The 24,460-nt window shown below is 34.0% G+C and overlaps 2 protein-coding genes across 2 annotated transcripts; both read left to right on the top strand.

Annotated features, from left to right (window-relative positions):
* Window positions 1-183: 183 nt before the first annotated feature.
* LOC127836466 (uncharacterized) lies at window positions 184-5,741 on the top strand. The gene is made up of 7 exons (XM_052363117.1): window positions 184-1,028; window positions 1,642-1,710; window positions 1,902-1,961; window positions 3,862-3,961; window positions 4,073-4,153; window positions 4,632-4,769; window positions 5,669-5,741. The coding sequence occupies exons 1-6, from the start codon at window positions 825-827 to the stop codon at window positions 4,742-4,744; spliced, it is 627 nt and encodes a 208-aa protein (XP_052219077.1). The 5' UTR covers window positions 184-824; the 3' UTR covers window positions 4,745-4,769; window positions 5,669-5,741.
* Window positions 5,623-23,877, top strand: LOC127836000 (uncharacterized). The gene is made up of 8 exons (XM_052362417.1): window positions 5,623-5,753; window positions 6,790-6,971; window positions 8,539-8,709; window positions 9,043-9,144; window positions 9,816-11,769; window positions 12,519-12,646; window positions 22,994-23,354; window positions 23,813-23,877. The coding sequence occupies exons 2-8, from the start codon at window positions 6,816-6,818 to the stop codon at window positions 23,875-23,877; spliced, it is 2,937 nt and encodes a 978-aa protein (XP_052218377.1). The 5' UTR covers window positions 5,623-5,753; window positions 6,790-6,815.
* Window positions 23,878-24,460: the final 583 nt, after the last annotated feature.

Raw genomic sequence — 24,460 nt, 5'->3', positions numbered from 1 at the left:
ATAGCAATTTTAACACTTATTGATTATTGAAAACTAGTGCTTTTTCACTTGTGTGACCTTAATTTTTCTTGAAGTGTGATTGACCACTTAAAGTGCAATAATTATGGTTTGCGCTCTGTGTTTCTTTCTGTCTAACATACTTTTCTGGATCATGCAATAACTTTAAAAGTTCTTAATATTTTTTCATGAAACATGGATAGATGGCAATATGGAGATTATGCACGTCATTTTATTTTGTTCCTATGTCAAAAATTCTGGTTGCTTTGGCAACAAATATATAAAAAAAAAATAATTATTTTTTACTGACAATGGTGGAGTTTCACCGGTAGGGGAGCATATTGGCAATCTCTTGTTCAATAAATTATAATCAATTATTTTTTCAACTTAATGATGTAATTATTTGCTGTTGTGATAAAAGGGTTTCTACTTAAAATAAATACAAAACAAAGAAACATTAAGACTGTTATTCACAGCCAATAACAAAATATGACATGTGTCAGAACTTCAGAATTCTTGAGTAATAAAAGATAGCAGAGACAGGGACTATTGTCTATTTAAATGTATTCAAGTACTCTTAGTAATAAAGTGATTTTAATGTGAACATATAATTTATATTTTACCAGAGAAACGTACAGATTTATTTTAATGGGTGTTTTTTAAAAAAATTTCATGTAGTTATTTGTATTGCATGAACACTTATCTGGAACACTGTATATAAACAAAAACTCATTATGTTTATTAATTTCAACTTAAATTTTTTGTATTTTTCTAAACATGAAAATTAACCAAATGCTTGCATGTATATTCAATCATAGACAAGGAACATGTTCACCCGGGATGGCCTTCATCTTAATGCCAGTGGTGCTCGTGGCTGTTTAGAGACGGTCCTTGACGACATGCAGCCAGTGACTGATGTCCACCAGATTGAAGCTGAGCCTGTTGTTCTTGATTGTGTCTGGACTCCAGTTTCCACTCCAGCCATGGTGTCTGATGCAAATACGAAATCATACGCAGATGTTGTTCGAATGGTATACTTGTTTATATGAAAACAAGTTATAATAAAAATGTTGTTTTATAAAAGGGTTTAGGCCACGTTTGTCACTTACCATGTATTGGCAGAATTGTGGGCATATGTTGATAGCATTGTGGCTTTTATGAAAAATGTTCTTAAACACACTTGTTTATCAAATTTCTTTCTTCTTAACTCATTAAAATGTTTAATGCATTTTGTTGATTATCCAAGTCATTTAATATTTTAGAGCATTCTTTCAGCTTGAAGTTTTATCACTAGCTCTCCCCCCTCCCATGTGGTAGGTATTAAGCACGTCTCTTGCTTGGCAATCTGCAAGTTTGTAAAGTCAATATTTCATTAATAGTGGAAGAACTTGGCTTATATTTCCACAGCTGAATGGCGTTAAAGGTGATAGAGATTGGTAAAAAGGAGTTTTAGCTGTAACCGATTTTGTCATAATTATGGCGCTTCGTCCTGTTTTTACAAGTTTTGAGAATAAATAGCATGGCTTTTGCATGGATGCATTTAATCTTTAATTGACTATTGGATTTGTCCTTGTCCGGACAAATTCCGTGGTGGGAATCAATGTCTGGTTGTCATCTAGTTTGTATTTAAACAAATAATTTTAGGCTCCTGCTGCATCTGCTGTCATCAAGCCACTTCAAAAGACTTCACTACATCCCAAGATTACGAAGAAGGTATTAGCAATTATACCATTGTCATTGTTAGTCGTTTTCATGGCTTTTTTACAGAATGAAAAAAACATAAACATTGTGAAGTTAAAAAAAGAAAAGAAGCATTATACTTTATATTATAAGTTTTACTTAAAGTTAAACTGTTTTTTTTTTTTTATAATTCTGTCATTTTATAAAGAATGTGTCTTTTGCAGATGGTGGTTGTCTGCAAGAAACGGAAACGTCAACTAAGACCAATTTTAGGCCGGAAGGAGGTATGCAGTTTACTGAGACTAATGTTAAACTTCTCAATATGACAGTTTTCATTTAAGCCATCTTTTATTCAAGCCTTCTTTTGAATGTGATATGGAATTATTTATAAGTCCCCTATTGATTTCACCGAATGAGACTCCATTTGCCCTGTGTGTCATTCTGAAACCTTTTGGATCCTGCAATAAATAAAAAAGTATGTAAGCCAGCTTTATTCAAACTCGGTTGTGGACTGCGGGCCACATCATAAATGTGTTCTTTATTTGCAGTAGTTAAAGATTTCCACAGAAGCATGTTTATAACTGTTCATGTTAAGTTTAAACCCATTTATTCTAGCTCGATTGCATCGAAAGCCTAAGCTTATATAATTGTGCATGTTGAATGTAAGTTCCAGAAATCTAAGACTGTTGATGAAAGGTAAAGTTTCTGGGTTAATGAAGTTACATGTTACCTTTAGTTGCGAGAGCCAGGCCATATATACTATCCAAAATTTGCTAAGGATCACTGTTCATAGTATGTGTAATTTGAAGTTCTCCACTAGCTAGATTCAGCCAGGGTCACGCATCAATGATAAATCAAAACAAAGAAATAAAATCGAAAACACACATTCTAATATAGAAACCTGCAAAATAACAATTGAAAATGAACGTAATCCAAAATTGAAGATAATGTGAAAATAAAAAGTGTTTTAAGCCAAAACATAGTTATCCAAATCTAAATTATGCATGGCCATCTTGTTACACCTGTTAATAGTTGCTGTTGTTGTGTTGATTGTTAAGTGTTGTTTTTCTATGAGTTTTAAATTATTATAAACCTTTTTATGTTTGATGTTAATTGATTATTTAAAAAAAAGTTAAAATGGGTTTCACATTCTTATTGTGTTTGCAAATTTAAGTTTAAGTGGTTTTAAGATTTGTAACGATCCCTCCCTTATGTACACAGTAACGGCTAGCTTTCCGGACGAATCGTACAGAATGAATTTTCCTTGTGGCTATCTTTCCAAATTGATCGGAAACTGAACAGAACAATTATTATCAAAACCTAAAACTACAGCGCTGATTTCTCTCTTATGAAAGTCGACCAGGACCCATCAGGTTCGAACCTTTTACCATGAAAACTGTTTGTATGAACGCACACTATACTCCAAAGTGATAGGCATTAAAACCTCGATCTCAAACATCATACACAAAACCACACACTCTAAACCCGCATGCACAAAACCAGATGCATGAAAACAACCTATACTAAACCTCGTGTATAAACCACACGCAAATAAACCAAATGTGTAACACTATGCATCAAACCCTTTGCATGAAACACCATGCATAAAACCATATGCATAAAACAAGACCTCTAATAATGTAGTTGGCTTTCAGATGAATGAAACACTATGCACGAAACATCATGCATGAAACCATATGCATGAAGACCACTTAAGAAATGGAACTGACTAAAGTGATTTTTCTTTTAAAATTATTGAATGTTTCACTTATAAAGTTCCAAACATTTAATTATGTTCAGCATGTTTCAGTGAACACCCTTAATTGACAGTATAAAGAATGGTCCTCATAATAAGCATAGCGTTTTTGGTAGTGTTAACATTTACAATGCAAGCTTATTTGCTATGCGCATATTGGACAGAAAGCAGTTCTAAGTTCTTTAACTATTCATAGTTTGCCAGTCCATATACATGTAATTAAATGAAAACTTGAAGTACATTTGTTCTGGTTTGACAAGATATGTGAAATTGAGCCCCTTGCAGAGTTTAAGGTGAGAGCATAGGAATAAAACTGCTGTTGGTTGGGTTTGTGATTCTTTTGTGATAACGATAGAGGAATAAATCACTTTTGTATCAAAATCATACAACTTGGCAATATATATGTGTGTATTTCTTCCATAATTTAGATGTCCGACAGCAACCAGTACGAAGGATTGTATAGTTGTAGAACTTGCCTAGACCGTTGCAGTGGAGGTGAAGGCTTCAAATATCTGTGGAACATACCTGGTGAGAAAGCATAATAGAGATATAATAATTGTCTGCAAATTAAAAATATATTTACTTCCATCATTATAAATAATATTGGTTACCAAGTATGTTTAATTAATATTTTGGCAGAAGAAGAGGAAAGAAGTGGCACGACCCTGCAGACAGAAGAACCCACCCGCATGTCGTCCTTTATTGATAAAGCTGAAAAAGGTAAGAAATGTAACTTATAAGTGTACCTTGCATTATAATGCTTCTTAGGCTAGATAACATCCATGGTCTGTTAATTCTTTTCTGAATAAAATACATTGAATTTAGTGGTTTGATAGAAATAGAAAATGCCCAGAGCCAGAAGAACTGCCACTTGCAGTATGATATAAGAAATGGCAAAATATTTTGGATCTTCTCTCATAACAGATATCTATCTGTTAGCTCACAAACGTTTTTTGACTGACAGTTCAGTCACATAAATGTGAGGAGATTGTCAGGTTGTTGTTTTTTAAAATAATTATTATTGATTTATTGATAAAAATATTGCAATTTTGTTCATTGTTATTTGAACTAACTTGCTTACATTAAATGTTTTCTTATCTAAGTTAATCTCAAATTTCGTGTTTATTAGGTATTTATTAGTTAATATAATGAAAAATAAATGTTTAATATATTTTTATGTTTCACTATATATTTCAAGAAGGCGCACATTTCGTGTCCAGAATTCAGGGTTGTTTGCACCAACGAAGACGCTTTGCTGAGCCACTTCTGCAGTCGCCACATCAAGCAACCGGAGACTGGAAAAGAGAGTAAAATTAAGCTAATAGCTTCACCCATGGTATGACTTTAAATCACTGCTTTGCGTATGCTTGACAAGCATTTTATGTACTAATTAAGTAACAAAAGAAAGGAGGTCTACACATGCACTTTCCCATATAATGTTTTCTGTATCTTCTAGCAACTAATGACACAATTTTGTGTTGACATACTCAATATGATAGTTATAGCCCTATATAACTGGTATGTCCATTTTAGTTAATCTTTCTATTTTAATTAAACCTGTTTGTTTTAGCCAGATTGCTTGAAATACCCTCAAGTCCGTTCCCTGGGTAGGATTAGTACTTGATGTCTTTGCGGAAGATCTAAAGAATTCTCCCACAGTGGGGATCCAACCACTGACCTCATGTTTGCTAGGCGGATACCATATCCACTTCAACATGGATACGTTAAATCAAGCTAATATGTCCGTAGGATCATTAATAGGTGTCTTTTGGGAAGATCTTAAGCATGCTTCCACTGTTTGGGATCCAACCAATGACCTTCTGTTTGTGAGGTGGCCACCATATCCACTACACTATGGCAACCTAAAATCTAGCTAATATGTGATTAATGAAGTTGTCGAACAAAATTTGACAAACACAACAAGGATTATTTTCAGAATTGTCTTACCCCTATTACATGCAATGTAGCTTATTAAATTGACAACCCTGGTTTGCATGAGAATATTTTGCAGAACATAGTATGTTGAAAATATATACATGTATACAAACTTTGTCATTACTGTTAATATAATGAGCACCTCTATTTCTGAATATTTTGATTGGATGGTTAATGGCCTTTATGTTTGTGGCACATTTATGGATGTGAAAGTGTCTCATTAGGCAAAAGAATTAATATTTTTTATTTTTTGGGTAATGATCACTTATTTTAGAGTTATTTATAAAGTTAATCCTACAGATTGCATCTGCTAATCAAGAACTCAACGAAGTCAGCTTAAGGAAGTGGAAGGGATGCTTGGAAAATAGAAGTTTCCATTGTGAAGGCAAATTTTAGCATTTTTCAAATTTTTAATCAAATGCAGTGATAAGATCTTGAATGAAATTAAAGAAAATTTGATTCAACTTTTGATATCTGTCAAAAAAACAGTTTGAAGTGAATAAATTAAGCATTGTCTATAAGTTTATTGTGTGACTTGATCCCATTGACGGATATTACTTATTTTTATTTAACTGAGCATTTCAACAATGTTTTATATATTATATTAAAGCCACACACCTTGAAATGAAATACATGTTAATCAATACATATAGATGCAATTTGAAAGTGTGCAAAATTGTCATTAAATTTATAGCCTAGTTAGCAAGTAATTTATTATTTTTTTAAATTTTAAAACTGAAAGAATGATTTCTATTCGTACACGTCCAATTCGACAAACGCGATTATTTTTAAGTTTTAAAGTGCAAAAAGACGGATTTCTACCTTAATCACCAGATATATTCTAATTGGCATAGATAAAATCAAATCTATAGCATAGATAGCAAGTAATTTATTTATTTTTCTAAATTTTAAAACTGAAAGGATTTCTATATGTATACATCCATTTCAAAAAACGCGATTATTTTTAAGGTTTAAAGCGCAAAAAGACGTAACCACCAGATATATTGTAATTGGCATAGATAAAATTAAATCTATAGCCTAGTTAGCAAGTAATTTATTATTTTTCAAACGTTACCGCTTTTAAAACTGAAAGAAGGATTTTTATACGTATACGTCCATTTCGACAAACGCGATTATTTTTAAGTTTTAAAGCGCAAAAGAGACGGATTTCTACCTTGCAAACACCAGATATATTCTAATTGGCAAAGATAAAATATGTTTCTTATTTATACTTAAATTTACTATGCCATGTATTTCATTTCAAGGTGTGTGGCTGTAAGGAATGTTTTAATGGGTATATTACCAAGATCCGCACAGCTAGGATGATATTAACCTGATACAGAAGTTAAAGCTTTCTTAGAATTTTAAGGCTTGCCTTTTATACTTTAAATGATAAGTCATTAACATGTTTTGTTCTGTAGGAACATACGAACATTTCCCTCCCACCATGTGGATGAAGATGTTTGGACTGATGATGCTGGGTCATATGTGTGGACAAGGTGGTCTTCATTACATTATGATGCAGCTGTGTATTCAGCAACATGTTAACCTGTCCCAGCGGATGTTGATGCTCTCAAATGATGTTGAGAAAAACCCAGGACCGGTACATTATGACAAATTATACATTGTTTATTGAATAACCATACATGTATATATTTATTTTAACCTTTAAGTGTTTTTTCTTGCATTTTCTGTGCCCTTTGTTACTGAGAACTATTTTTATCATATGTTGGTGATTGAAACTCTGGACCTGTAAGTGCTTCTTTATAATTGCAACAAATCATGTTTAGTATTTGAAATAGCTGTTTTGTTCAGTTAAGGGACATAATGAACTCACTCTATGCTAAGTAAACTTAGATGCATCAAGTTTTTATTGATGATTTCTACTTTCTGTTGAATTATTATCCTCGCCAAAGGCAGAGAGATACAGTTTTGGCGTTTTTCATCGGTCAGTCTGTCAGTCCATCCATCTGTCTGTTACAAACATTTTAGGGCTATATATCAGAAACTAAATAAGATTTCAACCTGGAAAAATAATTGTATGCCATATTCATACAATATATCAAATTTACTTGTTGCTATTTTTATGCTCCCCCCAAAAAAAATTGGGGGGGGGGGTGCATATAGTCGCCGCTTCGTCTGTCTGTGTGTCCATCCGCCCGTCCGTGCACAATTTTTGTCCGGGCTATTTCTCAGCAACTAATGACCGGAATTCAATGAAACTGTATGGGAAGCTTCACTACCAAAAGGAGATGTGCATATTATCAGCCGGTTCTGGGCGGATGTTTTTTCACAGAGTTATGGCCCTTTGAAATTTTCCATTAACATGTTTATATAGTGCAATTATTGTCCGGGCTATTTTTCAGCAACTAATGACTGGAATTCAATGAAACTTTATGGGAAGCTTCACTACCAAAAGGAGATGTGCATATTATCAGCCGGTTCTCGTCGGATGATTTTTCACAGAGTTATGGCCCTATGAATTTTTCCATTGTACATATAGTGCAATTCTTGTCCGGGCTATTTCTCAGCAACTTATTACGGGAATTCAATGAAACTTTATGGGAAGCTTCACTACCAAGAGGAGATGTGCATATTATCAGCCGTTTATGGTCGGATGATTTTTCACAGAGTTATGGCCCTTTGAAATTTGAAATTTTTAAGTTGCTAAACCATCCATCGTATTATTTTGTCCAAACTTATGCCCCTCAAGACGTTTCCTTTTATCTGAATATATAGTGCAATATTGTGACAAAACAAACTTTGGAGAGCATCACCCGTCTCCGACGGTTTCTTGTTTTAGATAAGTTATTAACAGAAGAACAGAACAGTAATATACTTTATTACATTAACGGAGGCTCTGATTAGATGTGTATCTGTGTAAAATACTCATGAAAAATATCAATATATAGATAAATAAAACAAAAATAGAGTAAAACAAATCATGGTGAAATCCACAATACACACCAAGACCTATTAGTAGTCTTATTTTCATTGACTTATGTGAGTACATCTCTTTTTTTGCCTTGCCTTTTCATTAACATTTTCAAACAAAAATAACATTTGTGTAAAACTTAGTGAATGATTATAACTTAAGTTAAAAATGTGGACACTGTAAGTTAATTGACTTTGGCTTCCAAATCTGCAGTTTACAAATTTGCTTGTTATAGGAGTATTCATGCAAATGGACATCCTGCAAGGAAGACTTTCACTCAATAGGACAGATAGATGCACATATCATCTCTCATGTGGGTCAAGAGAAGTGCTGTAGATGGAGAGACTGTACCAAAGTCCTGAGCTTTAATCGTCTTGAAATCCACGCACTTAAACATCTCTATGATGTAAGTTGAGTACTGTGTATGAACTGGTGTTACTTTATTTTCTGCATATCTTTATGTCGGTCTTCTCTAGTGTTGATGGTCAAGTACATATTGTTTTCCAGGTTTGTGTGCCTAATTACTACTGTTCATCATTTGCTTGCATCAAGAGTTAAAAAAAATTACACTCATTTGTTAAGTTAGAATCTAATGAAAAAATTCAATAGCCATGTCTAATACAATTGTAAAACAACATATACAAACTAAAAAAAATAGTTGGAAAAAATAACTAATGTATATATGAACATAACAAATTTACTTAAAATCATAGGTCTTGTTTTTGTCTGCCATTATAAGGACCAGAATATATTTCGAACATTGGAGGATTGGCTTGCTGTGTTAGAGGATCATCAGGTGAAGGAAGAAACCACAAATCTGGTGTTATGCCCAATGCATTTAGTACGTAAATTTTACTGTTCAGTTAGAACAACACAGTTAAGCTTCATTGACTTTTTGAACGGCAGAATCTACTGATGCTCAAGGCATATAGCAATCGGCCTGTCGGTTGGTACGTGTCCTGCCATTCAAGGCTATTACAAAATGACATGTTTCCTAGCACTATCAACACATCCACATCACCCTGACCTCATTTTGACCTGACATTGACTAACTTTTGTACTTTTTATGCCCCCCTTCGTAGAAGAGGGGGTATATTGTTTTGCACATGTCGGTCTGTCCGTCTGTTGGTCCGTCCGTCCGTCGGTCCGTCCACTAAATGTTTCCGGATGATAACTCAAGAACGCTTAGGCCTAGGATCATGAAACTTCATAGGTACATTGATCATGACTGGCAGGTGACCCCTATTGATTTTCAGGTTACTAGGTCAAAGTCATGGTCAAGGCAACGTTTGGGGGGGGGGGATATGTCTCCGACCGCGGAACATTAGTTTAAATAAGATTAAGTAGACTACAAATAATTCAGAAGGTCCAAATGTGTTTCGTCTAGCATCTATTATGCTTCATAAAAATATCATAGCATTTGCCTAATATTCATTGATATTAATTGACAACACTTTCCGGTATACAGTGCAATTAAATTGTATTTGCTCCTGATTTGAATCTTTTTTCCAGAGACCACAGCTGATGCTGCCATTATTTGATGAAGAGTTCAACATCATGGATGATTTGCTCACTTACACACCAAAGGATCATGCTAAGTATTTAGAGGACATAAGTAGCAAAGATTTTGAAAAGTTTCAAAATCTTTGTGTGGAATTTTTACACAGAAGATCTCTGTTAGGAGAAAGATGGCCAGATATAATAAGCCAATATTCCAACCATAATAAAGTTGCTTCTGCGTCAGCATTGGTACCGAGTCATGCTCCTAGGTCATACTATTATGTAAAAAAATGCACTCAATTTGATTTTGTTGAGACATGTAGACCTGAACTTGGCTCCAACCTGTTTTCTGGCACGAAACTTAAATCATCTAAACGCAAGCGCGAGGAAGGTAAAACTGTTGGTTATGAATTAAGTTATGGGGAGGAATGGTTCAAAGTTCTTTTAGGTAATCTTGATAAATGTTCAAAAGCTTCTCAATATCAACAACAAATATTACATAAAATGTATGAACAACAGATTGTAACTGGTGTTAAACAGAGTTTTTTTACTTTAGAGCAAGAAGCAGCTAGACTTTCGTCTGTTAAAAACTGCACAAAAGGATGTTTTGTTTGTACAATTTTTAAGTGTGTTATTGAAGAAAAAGAAATAATTTATGTCAGATATTTTGAAAGTGGGATATATAAAGGATTGATGGAACAGACATACTTAAAATTCATTGAAGATAAGTTTGCAGTGTCAGATTACAGCATTTTGTTGCATAATGTAATAACTGTAGAAGATTGTAAGAAAATGGAAACAGAAAATAATAAATTACCCAAAAAACGAGATAGACCAGACAAAATTGTGAAACTTTGTATTTCAAAAACGATTCCCAAGTCCGCTGCTGAGCTGGATACCATTATAGACACCTCAGAAATTAGTATGGATTCGTTTATAATACATGTTTTGCCAAAAAAAAGCAAAGCTTCATTAGGAAAACCTGATGAACAATACCTTTGTTTTAAACCTTTATCGCCTAGCCAGACACAGTCTGAAATTATCAATCTGTTTGTTAACTTCCGTTTAAATCAAGTTGAACGTAAATTTGTCAAGTCAAATGATATGCTAACTGAAAAGGTAACGGGTAACAAAACGCTTTTGGAACAATCAAAAATATTGAATTGTTTATCAGGGGATATAAAAGGATTAGAGTCATTTTTTGCAAAATCAGCACGTTTTGATTCAAACTTCTTTTTTAATTTATCTCAGGCAACTTCGTTAAGAAATCTTTCAATATATCTTTTTATGAAAAAAGAATATGCCTCACTTTTCAATTATTTTGTTAAGGCTTTTCCAGAGTTAAATAATTCCAACACCACAGATTTTCCAGGGGCAAGTTTATGTAATACAAATGTGGTAGCGAAAAAAATAAAAAGATGCAAAACAATTAAGACCAATAGTGTAACACGTACATTTTTACAGGGCCAGTTAACAGAAGCATTGCCTCATGCAACCTTAATACAATCATCCACAAATTCTTCTTTGAACCTGTTTCAAAATTACTATTGCTCACTCCTGGATCATGGGACGTTTTCTATTCAAATGTTTGATGAATTAGGAAATTTAGGCTGTGTGATGAATGATTATGATCAGCATGACGGCTCATTTAAGAGGAACTCGTTTGTCTATGTCCTCAAATACCCACAGGAAACTAGAGATTATTATCGTTGTAGTTGTAACACCTACAGTACTTTGATAAATATTAAAAATGCACACAAATCAAATGATGAGTTTTTCGTTTTAGATACAACAGAAGAAAATGCTGTAACTCGTATGCACTGCAAATTTCTAGAACAGATGGTTGTGTCAAACTTGACGGTTGATGGCAGTAACTCTACTGAAACACGAATTCAACGGTTTGTACAAACTGCTTTAAATGATAAGGATAAAGATTTAGTGACACTCTCTTGCAGTCAAGACACACGTAAGTATTCAATTCTTGTGGAAGGTGACGAACATCCAGTGTTTGTTCATCTTACATTTAATAAAAAATTAAATAAGTACATGTTAAGTTGTTTGGATGGAAAATGCAGAACCACGAGAGGACACGTCAAAAATCAATAGACAATCTTCTTTCCAAAAATGTCTGTAAACACATTGCTGTTTTACAACGTCATCCTAAGGTGTTCGAAGAATTTGTTTCTGTTGACATTGAAGTTTTAAATGATCCTGTTCAAACAGAACCTGATGAGGTTATTGATCAGTATGACACGTATACTAATGATATAGGTAACTTTGAAAATACAAGCACTGACTTTTTTAATGTAGAATCTGGTCTTTGGCAATTTAAATGTAAAAGCGGACATCCAGCACAATCCAAAGATAGTGATACTCTAAGAAATAATATTTTAAAGCGTGATTCATGGAATGATCTTCATTTAAGTCGAACAAATGATGGATGTCTTAGAGGTCCTGACTTGTTTCCTACAATTCCCGGCACTACATGTGCATGTGGTATTGGTTGGGTACAAACAGATGATCACGAGGAATGGGATCCTAATGGCATCATTTTGCATGAAAACAAACGGTGCCTAACTGTTTACACACTCTTTGCCCCTGTTAAATGTGATGTTTATACAAGACATTGTTGCAATGCGTCAGAGCCATGTAAAATCTACTGGGATGAAGGATTGGGTGATTGTTTGCATGTATTATCAAGATATACTGCTGCAGGTGATGAAATAGGATACGAGTTTATTAATATGGTAACAACATCTGGCACAACATTTTCTGCATTTTGCATGATGAAAAATGAATCATACAAATTAAGACATCCTGAAGCTAAATTCATGGACCCGAAGGTATTTTTAAATTGGTGGTTTAGTTGGGCCTCTTATATGAAAATAGATTTTAAAATTCCATGTAGTGTCTGTGGATTTCAACCCAAAAGGCTCTGTTGTGATGGAACAAAAATTGGTGTAGGATTTAGACATGCCACTTATGAGGAAATTTCGCAATGCGCTGATAATATTGATATACAACCAACATTACATCGTAGAATGGATCGGTGTTTTTTGAAAAACATGAATGATATTGATAAACAACAAATGATTAAAAATAGGGACACGTTGATTTATTTGGCTAAACTGGAGCTAAGAGAAATTAACAATACAGATATATTAGATGATTTAGAAAAAAAAAGCAGAATACAAAATGTTACACAGGTTTTAGATGCTGATGTTAGACCATCATTTGAAAGATTTTTAAGTAACAGTATGTCTGCTGGGGAAAAGATAGCCTTTGCTTATGTTATTAAAATGTTAGCAACCACTGCATCTGTTACAAGCTTCTTACCACCTTCCTTCTGTTCTACATTACGTTTGTTTATCTATGAACCAAGTTTGTCCATTGATCGGTTTAATGCTATACTCAATGAAATGAGACGTGTTGCTCCTGAGCTCAGAGACCTTGTAGGTGAATCCATGTTACATAATAACAACACACTGCCGGATGATATTAAACTTTTGATTATGCATATTATCAATCAGTCACAAAGTATTGAGAGCAATGAACCAAAACCAGCAATTCCCCAGTTAGGAACATATAATCCAGCAGTTTATGGTCGTGCATATTACTTTAATAAAAAAGGATTGAAATTGAGGAACATGCGAAAATTTACCATAGACAATGATAATTCTAGTAAAAAGAATGTTGACCACGATGATCCAACATTAGACTTTGAACGCTGTCAAAAATTGTACTCAAAAGTTCATACTTCGGCTCCTGGTACGTCAAATTTATTCCTGTGGTTTTGTGCTGATCATGGTCATTGTTATGGGTTTCATATGACCACAGTAGAAGGACGTAAAGACCCAGCAGCATCCTTGTATACACATTTAGAAACACCACCAACTGATATTTTTTACGATTTTGCATGCAATTTACAAGAATACTGCTTAAATCGAGAAAGTGGGTATTACAAAAATGTCCGTTTCTTTCATGATATTTTTCACGGATATACCCACAATTGTTCCAGTGCTTTTAATTCGTGTAGGCTGCAAGGTTTTGAAACTGTGAACTCTGAAATTTGCGAACAATTCAATAGTTTCATTCAATGTGTTAAAAAGTCAGGTAGGCAAATGTCACAGCCTCATTTCTGCTTTTATCTTCAATTTTTCTTGCATGAGTGGAATTCTAGGAAATTAAAACTTTATCAAAAGAAAATTAGAGTCGCATTAGCTGGACTTGACTAATAGTTCATTCAAAAGTTGTCAAAATTCTGCATAGAAATCAAATGCTAGTTGTTCATACGTTCTACTATTTATTTATTTCTTTATATGTTAAGTTTTTACATTACTTTAGCACAAAGTGACCAAGATGAGCTATTGTGATCACCCTATGTTAGGACGAGTTCCAATCTGGTCAAGTGCGTCCAAAAAAATTGATCTGTACAATATCTATGCCAAGTTAGAATCTGGATGATGTGGGTCCAAAAACCTGGTTAAATCCTAGAAAAACCTTGTTACATTCCAGCAGCCATAATTAACTTAATAAAACTTGATCAGAATGTTTATCTAGACCATATCAAGACCGAGTTCGAATCTGAGTAACATGTGTCCGAAAACTGGGTCATAATGTCAAATCTTAGGAAAACGTTGTTACCGCTCAAAAGCCCACATGACTCGAGCTTGATGAAACTTTGTTAGAATGCTTATCTGGACAATTTCCAGCAGAGGTTCGTATCTTGGCCACGCGTTGTCTTAAACCTAGGTCAACATGTCAAGTCTTGTAAAATCCTTGTTAACACTAAAGGCCCTTTTAGACTCAATGTTGATGAAACTTGATCACAATGCTCATCTTGACAATATCTAGGTTGAGTAAGCCTGGGTTACGTTTGTCCAAAAATAGGTCTTAGAAAAACATTGTAACCGGATCCAGGTTTATTTGACTGACAGACGGATGGACAGATGGTCAACCGTAAATCCCTTCCTGTGAAAACGGTAGGGAAAATAATAAATATCACATTGCTCTTCTGAGTTCATTTGTAAACTAAGTTTCACCACAAAATTAAAATGGTCAATGCATTACTTTGTGTAATTTAAAATGTGAATATAAAGTTTCATGAAATCTTATCGAGGTGTCTCAATTTTAGCGACTATTCGGACCTGGACTGACAGATAAGTGGACAATGTCGCAATGTGTATACAAGTTTTATAAGAATTGTTTCATAAAAATGACACGTTTCTGTTATGTGTCAAGGTTACTACTAGGATGAAATACACAAAAAGGTTATGGTTCACAAGAGGCCTTTGTGAACTATTCCCAAAGAAAAACTTGACATATAAAGATGAAGGCCTAAAAACTTTATTCTTGAAAAGAATATTTGGAAAGGTTATCCACTCTTTTATTGAGTTGCCCCCAAAACAAGATATGACACGTTAAAAAAATGTCAAGAGAAGGAAAACGGTATTATATTTCATTTTATTTTTGGCTTGATTTAGAGTTCTAAAACGTTCATATTTAATCATCATGATTTTAGTCCCAAGTGTTAATAAGAACGATAACTTGTTCAGTGGCAAAAACAGGACAATTATTTTGAGTGCAAGCACATTGCGTAAACATTGTGCAAAAAGGAATTTTATTTTATATTTTTTCGGTTTGAATATCAACGCGTGTTATCAAAACTTGTTGTAAATGTATGGGGGTATATTTTTTTGTATAAATTAACAATGAAAAATGTATACTTATACACCAAAGTGACATCACAATTGTAACAAATAAAATTGCAAATAACTTTTGTTAAGTAGCTCTTTTAAAGAACGTGCTTAAGTTTTGTAAGAATACTTAAAAATGTGTTTCACCTGTCACACAAGTAAGCCCTGTATACCCACTCGCACAGCTACATGTGAATTGATTCACAAGGTTATTACATGTGGCGCCATTTTTACATGGGTTCGATGCACATTCATTGATATCTGAAAAAACGTATTTATGTGAGTCATTTAGTTCTGAAAAGTATGATTGATATTATATAACAATGTGTGAAATATTTGCAGTGGATGTTGCTGATATACATCTTGGGAAAACATACAGTAAAGACCCATACACGGCAAAACGATAATTTAAGACAAAAATGTCACAATGTTTCTTAAAAATAAAGTTAATAAAGTTAATAAAATTCAAGAAGATGATAACGTAATTCGATCACTTAGCTTCATCCACAACACATGCGTAACAGTTAAGTTGACCTTGTTGCTGGTGGTTCAAGTAAAAAAAATATACTTGAACAAACTTCCCCAAGTGCGAAATTGTTAATCGTTTTTAGGATTATAAATGTTTATAAATGTGATATAGTATTTACTATATATCAAGATGTAACGACACGATTTATGTTTACATTTAAAAAGTATTTTGTTTTATTATTAAATAAATATGTTGATAAGAAATGTGTCTCATATGCCGTAGGTTTATGGTCTGTATATGTCAGATTTTTAGTTTTGAAAAGTTCGTATTTATCACAAATGCTTAGTCCAAATGTTTGATACCCGAGCAAAAGAAAAACGAGTAGTTTAGTAGCAAAAGATTATCCTTAATATTGTTTGTTTTATAGATATTGACATTCAGATCGTTAAGTTCATTCATCCAAAGTATAGTTGTTTATTCATTCTGACATGTCATAATAGTTTAGTTATATATATGTTTGACGATCTAGTTTATTTTAGTATCTAGTCTTGAGTAAATTTACTCAATGTGTTATAAGTGAATGAATTATTCTGAGATTGTTGTTTTTATATTTCACACATGACGATCATTTTCTGTATATCCTCATGTAACAGCATTTGAAATTTCGCTTGTCTTATTACCTATGCCTATTTTGCACTGATTGAGTAGAGGGAACAAACTTATCATTATTTGTTTTGATCTGATTTAGAGTTCTGAAGCGTTATTATTAATACAAATAAACCTCGATATAAAGATCGACGCTTTTTATTTAAAAATATGTTGAATATATATATAATAAATTATTTAAGGATTGATTATTATTTTTCGGGCGTTTATGCAGTATGAACGCTCAGGGCGAGTTTTGAAAATTCCGTGAAGCGCGCCCGCGCTTCTCGTTTAATTTTCAAAACTCGTCCTTATCGTTCATACTGCATAAACGCCCGAAAAATAAGAATCAATCCTTATATTTATTTTTTTCCTTTGATTTGAAACAATAAAAACATATCAGAGCATAAAAAACAACTCAGAATTGTATGCTTTAAGGGAGGCAACACCTGTTGTAATATTAGTTTCGGTAATAGCTACTACCCGCCCCTTTAGGTTGTGTTATTCATTATACCTGCGCGAAGAAAAGCAGTTCTGAAGTTTTACTATTTAAATGTTTCTTTGAACGTATAATATCGAGCTGTCTATAGATAAATGTTATTTTTCACTGTAGTTCGTAACACAAATAAAATGGAATTCAACGATTTCACTAATCATTTTTACTTTAAATAATAGTCGAGCAGCAAACACGCGACAAGAATGTCACGGTCACTTTACATCAGCTTGAGAAGTTGAGTGGGAAGAGAGTGTGTTCTGGATTAATTTTAATATATATTTATACGGATTGTACTTTTCCAGAGGTAAAACTAGGATAACCTATTGTTTTTATATCTATGTTCAAGTATTTTAAGGTTGATATCTTACATAATAAAGCATAATCCAATCATTGTTTATTCGCGAATTTAGGTGACAATTGGAGCGTTGATAAAAAGTAACTCAAGCCAAGGAAGTTAATTATTTCATCTGCAATGAATTACAGATGTATTTTTTTTCAACACATAAAACACGTTTAAGGAACTCATTTTAAAGTTTGAAACATTTGAACAAGGTTATTCAACTTTTAGCTTGCTAGGAACAAGTTAATTCAAGTTTTAACTTGATAGTAACTGTCAAGTTCAAAAATTTAAATTGTTCATTTTTATTTTTTTCTTAAATCTTATTGTTTAAATATCCAACTACTAGATCTTATATGCAACATTTTCTAGGGAAAACATATTGCGTTTATTCTAATGTTTTTTTTTAATGTTAATAGTGCAATTGCTCAATGAAGCTCCCCTAAAGAGTTCCATGTTGCAAATATTTTGTTCATTGCTTTGCACTTATTGAGAATTTGCAGACATTTCATCCCCGTTTTGCAAGTCCTGTATCTGCAATTTTAGTCTCACGGTTTGCTCGCTCGCAGATGTGATGACACTTGACGAGCTGTTTTTCTGATGTACACGTAGGTTCTGTTAGAGCTGACAGGGTGTTGCTCATCGACTTCTTCTGTGTTATATTGCAGCCACGGTTGTATGAACAAATGGAGGCCTCGTTTCGGTGACCACTAATGAACATGATGTGACGAGCTTCATAGCTAGCATCATTCATGGCTTGGATCGCTGTCGCTCGCAAGCAGTGACCAGTGTAACATTGGGAGAGCTTGGCACTGGTGCTTATATTCTTCATAAAGTTGTCTTAAGATCTTTTTTTATAATGGCATCTTTGTGTACCATGTATTTGATGATATGGGTGGAGAATGGCGTTGTTGTCAAATTGATTGAAGAGCATGGTTGCATAAGAACTTTGTTTTCTTACAAATAATTTCAAAATTTTCACTGGACACAATCATTCACCTGTAGCAAAAATTCGCTTTTCAGACATAAGATTTGTTGAGCTTGCTCCCCCTTGGTGTTTGTTTCTGTTTTATTTCTTGGTTTAAGACTATATACTGCAAGTCTGAATCCCCTTTGAAGTAAAGGCTATTTTTCCTCAGTTGATGGTGACATTCCATGCACATAGTAACAAAATGAACTGCGATCACGTACCATGCTGCTTCTCGTAGTATACCTGGAGAGTTTTCATAGTTCTGAAGATATGTTGCTATTTTCTTCAGGTCTTCCGTTTTCTTCAGGTCTTCTTTTGTCAGGATTTCTTTATGCTGTGTAGGCCTTGACAGCCCAGCTTCTGTGCTGCTTTTGAGAACCCATCAAGAGTGCGGTTGCCCCGTACAAACTCAATATCTCGAACTATGTCAATATGTCTGCAGATATCCTTAAAATATCTATTAATGGCGCTCATGATATTGACCAATGTGTTCCTGTGGTATTCAGTTCTGTGGTGCTCTGGCAGTGACTGCTCTTTTTTTCGTTGTGTTTAGGCATGGCCTCGCAATAAAACTTGCGCAGATTTTCAGCCAAATCTCCCTTCCAACTGTCTCGAGATCTAAGTTCCCGTAATATACCTCCTGATGCCATTCTGAAAAAAGAGACACTATATAAGTATTGATTGTATATAAATTTAGGATATTATTCCTTTAAATCACACACTGTGGTTGCATTCCCAACAGGTCTTAAAAGTTATTTTGTATCTTTGAATTGGGGGATTTTTAACACAATGCTCAATTTCATACTGAATCAATTACTGTCAGATTAAAGAGAAACATTGATGTTATCTTTAGAACGGTATTTTATTTTCAGAAACAAATTTATATATTGTAAACAACTTATTAGATGAGTTCTTATATCACAAACCTCGTTTTTATGAATATTCTGTAAAATATTTATTTTAATAGCTGTTATTGAAAAAGGGACTTTAAAAGGTACTGTATGCACTTGTATGATGTTGACTTGTCTTCTTGTAAAACTATTGAGTAGACATGTTGATAATAATATTCGTGCATAATAATTATCACCAAATTCCTTTGTGAAACGGATTGAAATTGAACGGACGGTTTCAGGTAGGTGTGATTTTTATTTTAAAATTATAAAAACTTGTTATATCATACCTTGAAACAACTTAATCCCCCATTGTGTGTTATTCTTAGTAGCTGTAGACTGGTGCTTTGTCTCTAAACTATCAATATCCGCCTCTGCCAGACACTTGAACCTTTTTTGCTGAGGTTCATAATTAGATTCAGTCTCATTTTGATACACTAATTGCCCTGTTCATGTACATGTACCGCTGTCTGTGATTGCTGGTTTCTACAAATTTTACAATATTATTTTCAAGCGAGTTTATCAACAAATCACCAAGATCATTTGTTGCAAAATATGCATTATCTGAATCAGATAAAGAATCATACAAAGACCCTAAATCGAAGATTCCGTAGTTTGCATTATATTCCGCCATTCTTATGCCTGCAAGTTTTCACACTTGCAGACGAACGATTTACTTTCGGTTTTGCAAACGACGTACATTTTAAATGTTTTATTTTTATATAGCTATATATACAAGTTGCGGTTTTTATGTATTTATAGGTTTTATTTAATGCCATTGTTTATAAATTTATTTTTTTCTTCAATTTTGCTTTTGTTTTTAATGAAACATGAAAGAAACAAAAGTAAACAAACGGGTAATGTTTATTCATGTTTATCAATATATTTAAAAATGTAGTGCGGTCGCGGTACTGGTCACTGTATAACTTAGCGTCTGCGTCTTGTAACCGTTGGTCCGATTTAAGAAGCTCCGCCTTCAAAAGCGGTATCGTCGGCTTACGGGTTATGCAAAATGTACTCGTTAATTTTTCTACAGAAAATTAAGAGTGAATGTAAATATTTTAATATAAATTCGTTGATGCCATCAATACATACAATTAAAGTACCGTTTGTGATTTATATAATTACTCACCATTTTCTGTTATATACATAATCTAAAGAACGTGTTTTAATTTTGTAAGAATCATTCCAAAGGTCTTTACCTGACGCACAAGTAGGTCCCGTGTAGCCTGGCGTACATCTACATGAAAATTGGTTCAAAAGGTTAGTGCATGTGGCGCCATTTCTGCAGGGGTACGATGCACATTCATTGATATCTGAAAGTAACAAGGCATTAATGCATTGTGTATACACCGGTCTTACTGACCTGTGTACTAACGCGAAAGGAATTGTGGGTAGCACGTATTTTACGAGATAAAAAAGCGTAAGTAGGTCAGGTAATCGTGCTTCTGATAATCGCTATCAGTCTTTATAGAAATTCAATATCATATTTAAACATAATTAAATAACATTTCTTTAAACAACATTCCGTTTTAAACACACAATAAAAAACGATTTTTTTTTCATTATTAACATTTTTATTCCTATGCAGAACTACTTTGGCGGACGCATAATTCCCCAAACAAGGGGAATGTGATGCGTCTTTGTTTAGAGGTGACAATAACGATGTGACGTCACCATCTATGTATAGAATGGTCATTAATGTGAATCGTTTCAATCAACTATGGATAGTACGATAATTATAATCAAATAATTTGTGAAATACCTTCAGTCGATATTGCCATTATAACACGTCTACAAATATAATATATACACGGTAAGGGCGTAATGCAAGTCAAAAATATCAATACCTTTACCATGTCAATGTAAATTACGAAGGATGATTACAGATTCTAGTTTTGAGCCATATCACCCCCCAATACAAAATATATAAAATAAAACAACAACACGACTGTTATTCAGATATTGACATCTTGTCGTCATTAGCGCGTTAATTTGACGTGTCGTGATGCTTGTGTTTCAAGACAATACTTGTTAATGATCTGTTTTTATCGATATATTTTTTATAATGGTGTTTCAATGTTGAACATTGTTTCATACACTTTAATATAGTTACCGATTTATATGCCATATTGTAATGACGATTAATATTTCCAGAATATTTATCTACGGAAACATAAAGTCATGACGTCATAATAATACTGCCTTTTTCTAAGTTTTGAGTAAAACTTTTATGGCAGCCGATGTTTTTTATCCCGACGCTTTTTGAAAAGCGTTGGGATATTGGGGTTATCTCCGCCGTCTGTCCGTCCGTCCGTCCGTCTGTCCGTCCTGACCACTATCTCCTTCTACGCCATAAGCACTTGAACCTTGAAACTTACACACATGGTAGCTGTGAGCATATGTTCGACCCTGCACTATTTGGAACTTTTATTTTTCCCCTGGGTCAAAATAAATGGGGGTTTGGGGTGGGGCCGGGTCAGAGATTTTCACTCATTTTTGATGTTATGTACTTTTACATTGGCCATAACTTTAGCAATATTAAAGATAGCAACTTGATATTTCGCATGCATGTGTATCTCATGGAGCTGAACATTTTTTGGTCAAGGTCATCCTTTAAGGGCAAACTTTAAAAAAAACAAATGCAAGGGAAGTAATAAGCTTTGAAGGGAGGTAATTAATGAAATTGCAAAATGATAATGTTTTAATACATCAAATCGGCGAAGTAGGGTGCATTGTGTTTCTGACATGTTATGTTTTTTTTTACATTATCTTCTTCATGCCTACACCGATTTACTTCCAATTGATACTGAAAATTTCGCATGACAATACGGTCAATCTCAACTATGCATGGTCCCATTACAGACCCTGGGGCGCGCCCTGGGTCAAACATGCCGCGTGGGGATACGCTTCGGCCTCTGCCGCGTCATTTCTAGTTTACATTAGGAACCGTTTTGAAACATTTGAATTATCCGATTGGTAGTTTTCACTACAGTTAATTACAAAATACCATACACTCTTTAACTTATATTCTCATGAACTCCATAGGACCGTGTTTTAACAAAATATACAGTTTTATAGCGTAACAAGTCGAATTGTGGTGAACATGTTGCGGTAACTCAAAAAGGAAAATAATATTGTAAAAATTGTACACAGACATCTAAAACTAAAAGCAGTTATTTGAATTTAATTAACGTATAGAGGTTACAAAAATGGCAATCGAATTAGGAAAACAAAAACTTGATTCAGTTAACACGAAACTATTCTATATACCTATACAGCCTTTTCCGTAGCCACCCGATGTGTAGCCGTTTTCACACTGTGTGCACCTGATTCCATCTGGGGAACCACCGCATTCCTGCCTTCCGGGTAGACAGTTTGCAATGGTAATATGCGTGCATTCTGAATGTTATATGATCATTGTTTTTATTTGTGCATTCTTTACATTAAATTCCGTCAAATATTGGCAATCGGTCAAAATCCTTAAGTGAAGTACAATATGAGAACAATACTTTTTTTTATTGCGTATACAGTTGGGGATTGATATATTTTAAATGTTAAATTAGGAGTATCTTAAATATATCGTTTCGTTATTCTATACATTAGAACATGAGCTCAAAACATAATAAGATAAGTCAATGCTTATGAATATCTGTAAAATAACTTACTAAAGTCTTAACTAAATAGAATTTGCCCCGGCACGGTCACTACCCAACAAGGAAGCTAGACTTTCCTAACTACAATCTGCCACGGCACAGTCATTACCCAACAAGGAAGCTAGACTTTACTAACTACAATCTGCACCGCCACGGTCACTTTACAACAAGGAAGATAGACGTTACTAACTACAATCTGACCCGGCACGGTCACTACCCAACAAGGAAGCTAGACGTTACTAAATACGATCTGGCCCGGCACGGTCACTACCCAACAAGGAATATAGACGTTACTAAATACAATCTTGTCCGGCACGGTCACTACCCAACAAGGAAGCTGGACTTGACTTATTGCAATGTGCCCCGGAACGGTCACTACCCAACAAACGCATGTACATGCAATTTTCAAGCTTCATATGATGTTACAAATAGTCGTTTTATTTCTTAGACAATTAACTTGTGCTGGTAGGGGATTGGATAAGTTTATTAAATACATTCGGTAGTTCTTTCCGACGTATTCATGCCACATATCGACCAAAACCTGCACATTCACTTACGCATCATTTCTTAAGTTGGTAAAGACGTTAAATTAAGATTCGTGTTATTCAGAAAAAAATCCAAATATATGAATGCTTAATAACAAGGAAAACATACTCTTTTGTGTAGAATGTTTCGAAGTTGTGTTTTTATACAAAGTCATTTCAATGACGAATCCGCTGTTAAATGGTACTCACGCTCGCAGCAAACTCCTGATCGCCAAGACGGGCACGTGCATGCGCCATTTAGGAACGAGCCACCATTCAAACAAAAGGTATTGCAGTTTTCGCAGAAAGTTTTGTCGATTTTCCAGTAACACGATTCGCAAACCCTGCACCTGGAGCCTCCCCCACAGCTTCTAGAACAGCCAGGCCATGACAGGCAATCATCATAATTGCCCCATGTGCACGCGTCTGTCAACACCAATAAAACATTGTTGCATATTAAGTCATATTAAGTTTGAAAACCTCGAAACCAATTGGTGACTGTTGTCAGAAGGAATACCCAATCTTAAATTAAAAAAGGTTTTAAAAAAGGTTTTAACCGAATAACAGTACAATGTTTCATATTAAAGCGTCTAAGTACGATATTTTCGTCGTTAACTCTTCCAGCGTCATATTTACAGCAACAGCTACCCAGATGTGTTTTGTTACACTTAATTTAAATACAAAAAAAAAGTTTGTACCGTTTTGCTACTTTAAAATTATGCACTCAATAAAGTTTGTTTCATGCAATATACGTCTGAAACTATAACTTTCGATTTAATATTTAAATAAAACAAAAGTGTAGGTATGTGAGGCAAAATATAAATAAATGCGGAAACCAATCTCACAACTGCAACACATACATATACTTGTTTATCTGTTATTGTTCGTTTTAAGTGTTTTACAGTTTAGAAGTTTCGGATATGTATAAGTTTATTGTTTTAAAGAGTGGCCCAGATAAAAAAGAACTTGAATTT

The sequence above is a fragment of the Dreissena polymorpha genome, chromosome 6, assembly GCF_020536995.1.
Source record: "Dreissena polymorpha isolate Duluth1 chromosome 6, UMN_Dpol_1.0, whole genome shotgun sequence".
In the NCBI taxonomy this organism is placed as follows: Eukaryota; Metazoa; Mollusca; class Bivalvia; order Myida; family Dreissenidae; genus Dreissena; species Dreissena polymorpha.
The sequence above is the reverse complement of the archived record's forward strand: the minus strand, read 5'-3'. Positions and strand labels throughout refer to the sequence as shown.